The sequence below is a fragment of the Electrophorus electricus genome (assembly GCF_013358815.1).
Source record: "Electrophorus electricus isolate fEleEle1 chromosome 5 unlocalized genomic scaffold, fEleEle1.pri SUPER_5_unloc_1, whole genome shotgun sequence".
NCBI lineage: Eukaryota > Metazoa > Chordata > Actinopteri > Gymnotiformes > Gymnotidae > Electrophorus > Electrophorus electricus.
Genome location: NW_023336124.1, coordinates 151,501 through 157,500, shown reverse-complemented (window position 1 = coordinate 157,500; position 6,000 = coordinate 151,501). Strand labels below are relative to the sequence as shown.

At 42.0% G+C, this 6,000-nt stretch overlaps 1 protein-coding gene across 1 annotated transcript in view; it reads right to left on the bottom strand.

Moving 5' to 3' along the window:
* The window catches only part of LOC113569287 (NLR family CARD domain-containing protein 3-like), a gene marked incomplete at its 5' end in the record, with an annotated part of 31,855 nt that extends 30,296 nt beyond the window's left edge, over positions 1–1,559 (bottom strand). Inside the window, one exon of the mRNA XM_035523424.1 lies at positions 1,511–1,559. Within this exon, the coding sequence (XP_035379317.1) occupies positions 1,511–1,559 (49 nt within the window). The remainder of the gene's footprint in view (positions 1–1,510) is intronic.
* Between the last annotated feature and the right edge of the window lie 4,441 nt (positions 1,560–6,000).

Genomic DNA, 6,000 nt, shown 5'->3' with positions numbered 1-6,000 from the left:
AATAACAACATTCCTTATTAACAAATAAAGCTTTAACTTCTCTAAGCCAATTTAACTCCTCTTTCATCATCTCTCATCTTTTCATTTTTGTGATTTGTTCCATACTGTGTCCAATAATCTTTCAGTTTGGTAGTTACGATTTATTTTTCTTTTAAAGCCAAAAACTGCCCACATATATGACAGATGTTAGGGTTTCTAAAGATCAAATCATTCTTTAAAAACATTTTTTGACTTCTTCTTTTGTGATGGTTTTGAACAGTAGGAGATGGGAAATGATTCTTGCAGATTGTGTCAGTGAGGCTGTACCATCTTTGTGGTTAGAAAGGTAAAGGAATGTTCCTTCCCTCTGTTATTGTGTGGTATGGCTGGGGGTCTCCAGTACCACAGACTCCACAATAAAGTTACATGCCTGGCTGGAGTTAACTGATATGGGATACTAGCTAAATTTCCCCTTTCTGCAATGTCTCTATTACCCCAGTCTGTCTGTGTCCTGTGTGGTTCTTTATTGCCCCAGTCTGTCTGTGTCCTGTGTGGTTCTTTATTGCCCCAGTCTGTCTGTGTCCTGTGTGGTTCTTTATTACCCCAGTCTGTCTGTGTCCTGTGTGGTTCTTTATTACCCCAGTCTGTCTGTGTCCTGTGTGGTTCTTTATTGCCCCAGTCAGTCTGTGTCCTGTGCGGTTCTTTATTACCCCAGTCTGTCTGTCTCCTGTGTGGTTCTTTATTACCCCAGTCTGTCTGTGTCCTGTGCGGTTCTTTATTACTCCAGTCTGTCTGTGTCCTGTGTGGTTCTTCCTGTTATGACAGTGATTCCTGTGGCCTAATAAATGACCTCAGCAATTGTATCCTGACATCTCATCCACCTGCATGTACCACAGCTTCTAAAACTAATGACACCAGAACCACCATTATTGTTTTATTAGTGTCAGTATCACAGAACTGGACTGTCCCACCTGTTCAGGTAAGCAGGACCTCCTAGATGGACCCAAACACAGATGAGGTGGAACAGGGAAGGGGACAAAAGAGGTAAAACACAACCGAACAGGAAACCAACAACTGAGAGGGTTTGACCTGAAGGAGTGGGTGAGCAAGACCACACTGTTCTACCCCCTACACTACTGGGAAGAAGGAGTGATGGGAGTGATGGGGTGTGAAGGGAGTGAAGGAGTGAAGGGAGTGAAGGAGTGAAGGGGAGTGCTTGGTGGAGACATAACAGGTGTTTTTACTGTTTAATAGTATGAACAAACAAAAGAGTTCAGCAGTGAAGGGATGTTTAAGGGCCAGAAAACCCTCAGCCACTTCTGATGAAAAACAGTGTCTGGTCCAACCTTATTAGTTTGACCTGTAGAATGGTGACATTGTTTACTGGGGTATTATTGTTGTAATATTGGGGGAACTTCACTCCCTCATACACTGTGAGGAAGACATCTATCCCACTTATGAAAGAATCCGAGTGTGTAATGTGTCACTCACTGTAGGACTGAGGTCACAGGTCCACTGCTGAGGTCAGGAAGATTATCCATGGACCAGTCACTCTTCATAGACACACAGCTGGGTGCTGGAGACTCTGCTCTCTTTACCCTGATGAAGATGAGGAAAGTGTTGAGTAATTACATCCTTCACATCATCTCATTTATCCTGAATATTCCCTCTTCCTGTTTCCTCAGATTAGGTGCTGATGGAAAGCTCCTCACTGTGGGTCAGAGGTTCCTCCTCCACTGCTGGAATTATGAGGCTCCATCATGGAGTTGTTCCTCTTCACACACACACACACACAGCTGGACACTGGAGATGCTGCTACCTGTCAACAGTTCATACACACAGAGTGAATGCCTGACAAAACTCACATTGACATATTAAAAAATAAAAAGCATGATGTCAAACATGAAACATGAAGTAAAAAATAATATAAAAATAGACATATAAAATAAAATAAATAAAGTAAGTAACACAGTGTGTAATACATGTGGATGAGGACATCTTATGTTATTATATATATGTGCATGTTTACATATATGGTACTCAGATACTGTAACAGCCCGTATATGTGCACTCTGTTTTAAAGCACAGGCAACTTGACCATCAACAGCTAAAGCATTAATTAACCCCACATATCCAGCATCGAGTACTTAACACACCCAAAGAAATTCAAATATAAATTCATCATCATATTTACATTGAATTAATTTATTCTGTTTCTGGTTGCATTAACATTCTGTCACTGTTACTTTTGTGTTCAGCTGAAATAGTGATACTGACCCTGTCAACATGTCTGTCTGTTATATGCCCTTAATCAGTGTACATCAGTAGTTCACTACATTTACAGTACACTATAGGTGTGGTATCTTTGTCCTTAATCAGTGTACATCAATAGTTTACTACATTTACAGTACACTATAGGTGGTGGTATCTTTGTCCTTAATCAGTGTACATCAATAGTTTACTACATTTACAGTACACTATAGGTGGTGGTACCTTTGTCCTTAATCAGTGTACATCAGTAGTTCACTACATTTACAGTACACTATAGGTGGTGGTATCTTTGTTCTTAATCAGTGTACATCAGTACTTCACTACATTTACAGTACACTATAGGTGGTGGTGGGAAAAGTGACATTTTGTGAAACATTGAGATGTTCAAAGCAGTTGTGTTGAAAATTGTTTCAAGGTTTCAGAATACTGTAGTAGACTACTGTAGGGAACTGGGATGACTGGTTGGCTTTATACTTTGTTCAACCTGGTGTGTTGGCTAGAACTAGACTTAAAGCCATACTGAGTTCAAAGGTGTAATAAAGGCATGGACTTTGATGTTACAGAACTGTAAAGAATATTATATAATGCTATGAGATCAAGTCTGTGTCACCAATCTGTGGTCTAAGACACAAATACAGATATGACTTTAAATGTCAATATTGTTTGTAAATGACAACATTCACAATAACAGAAAAGGTTTACACAGTCAATTATAACGTCGATACTACGATCAATATAACTGGTACTTGGGTTCCATCTAGCAGCAACTCTCTGGAACTGCTTTAATGACTAGATAAACAAAGAAATGCAGTGGCCATGACTAAAATTTAAATGACTGATTTAACCTCCCAAACCCAAGGACTAATAGACAAAGGAAGTACAGCTGATATGAAACACAGTATTACCAGAGGAGAAATATGGAAAAATATGAAAGTGAAACTAAATCTATATAGAGAGCACATGGAGTAACGTGTCTGCTCGTTAGTAACTGTAAACGTCAACTAGGGCGTGGCCATACAGACGAACACACACACACAGACAAAGGGAGATGTTTAGGGGGAGGGGCTGTTTTTGGGCTGCGGCCCCGAAACCAATGCCGAACAGCGAGGCAGGAGGACCGAGCGATCCGACACGGGCCAGCGCAAGCAGCACAGCAGGGGGAAGGACAGGGACCAGGACGACAACAGACACACTGACAGGGACAAGCACTGACATAAAGGGGACAAAGTGACTGGCACAGACAGCGTGACGGGGACAGACAGTGAGAGGGACGGGCTCTTGTAATCTGCAGACGTGGTGTCGCTGACCGAGGGAGGGTCCCTATGGAGGACCTCCTCCACTGTTATGGGATCCTCCCCACGGTTGAACTCCGAGTCCATCCGCAGACTAACATCGTTGCACTCCCCATTCCTCTCATAATCCGCACAGCCCTCATGCTAGTCCATGGAGGGGTAGTAGAACCCTGTGGAGTCTGACTCCGAGTACTGGACCTCATTGTATCAGTCCCGGTAGTCTGGAGTGGGTTCGTAGAACTCTGCAGAGTCCAGTCCATGACCATACTCAGGGCCCTCCAAGATCCTCCAGTGGCAATTTCGCCTGGTAAAAGGGTACAGAGCCCAAGAGTATGGAGGGTTTCCATCCAAGGGCGTTTACACCCTTTCTTCCCCTTCTTCTTCATCTTACTTCTCATCCCAGGCATCCTTCAACAGTCGATGTTTCTGTCACGATGAGGACTTAGAGCAGGAGGTGGGGACGAGTTACGCAAAACTGAAACATACGTGTAACAGTGAGCAGTAAGGAGGCAGATGCAGAGAAGAGTGAGATCTACTATGAGCAAATCCAAAATCAGAGTCACTAAGGCAGTCCAGGGTCAAAGAGCCGACACGAAGAGTACGGGGATACATGATTACAAGACAAGGGCTAGGATACACGAAGGTAAACAGGAGAAGCAGGCTATAACAGACTAGGAAACACGAATGCTAAACAAAACAGGTTAACAAAAACAAAGGCTTTGAAACACAGATTCAAGTAAACACACAAGCACCAATTCAAAATGAAAGTAAACAACAACAATGAACAGCCAAAAACTAAGGGAACAAGGCAGCTTATATATGAATATACATGAATATATAAATACATGAACTTAAGCTAGAAATGAGGGACAGGTGTAAGCAATCATAGGAGGGGCAGAGAAAATGAAACTAAGGCATGGAACTAAAATACACATGACAGGGAAAACACAGAACACGGAAGCTGGGAGGGACTGATCATGACAATACATTTATTTACATAAAACAACAAAGACAGCATGCAGGCTATGAGTGTTAAACATCGACAACAATCACACTTAGACAAATGACGTATATACAGGCACACTAATGATACACACCGAGGAGTTGGTGTGGAACACATACAGATGAACACACACACACACACACACACACACACACACACACACACACACACACACACACACACACACACATACACAGAGACATTTGGGCGGGGGGGGTATCATGACAGTGTGGATATACAGCACATCACTTCTGTCAGTAAACCAGAGAATCTCTCTCTACATACACTTTCTATATATTAATGTCACTATATCTATCCTAACTACTGCTCACTGGATGTCTCTCACTAGCCTATCAGTCAATATGTCCCATCAATAACCTTCTATCTAGACAACAATGAATCTCTCAGTCTCTCAAATTCTCTCTTCTCACAAAACCCTTAAAGTTTGGGTGTGTTTTCTTGACTTATAAGCCTTCATAGAGTTTGTGACTGAGACAGATGTGTGCTCAGGTTTGTTTCAGACACTGTCAGTCAAAGACAGGAGCGGCAGGTTCTGTATCACACCTCTAAAAACACAAGCTTCGTTTAGCCGTGGTCACGTGACATGGCCGTTTTGACCCACACTTCGTATCAGTGTTTCAAAACGCTGCGCTTCAGAAACTCGAAACAAGCGTAGAAACATCAGTGTTGACCGTCCCCTCCCAAACTATAATTAATAATGCAGCTAATGAACTATACAGGGAATCTGAACTTGAGTTTAGGCCAGAGGAGTTTCAACTGGGACCATTTGAAAATATCACTGACTAACAGACTTGAAATCGAGTTTTACAATAACTGACAATATATATCTGGCCCCTTTAAATTATTTTAAATATAGCTATGCAATCGTACTGGGCGTTAGGACTTTAATCTTGAGATTTAATCCGCCTTTGGGTTGACCTACGAATTAACCTAAACAGAACTATGTACTTACAAAACATATTGCTTTAAACTGCACCGACATCGCATTTTTACAAATGGAATGAACTTACCGTGAAATATTTTAAACGCGCGTATCTTCAACCCGCTCAACCTTCAACAACGCCAACTGTTCAGAAAATACTTTCGTTTTCTTGAGAAAGGTGAGACTACAGGAACACCTGTGGGTAAGTGGAGGGCGGAGCACATGTCAATCATTTTCGACTGAAGACAATTACACAACCGATTTCTTATAATAGTTATTTTTATTAAGACAATCAGCAGGCAAAGTTAGCTGTCCTTCATTTTGCTGCAGCGAATCATACACTATACAGTCTATACAGCCAATGGCTTCACAGTCCCTCCTACACGGACTTGTTTTGCGGCTGCGCTGAGAGTAAATCTCCACTATGTCGGCACGTTGAAACACGTCGGAACTTAACAAACCACTTTGTACCTCTAACTTACAGATGACTGTAATTTAGAGTGTGTGGTCGT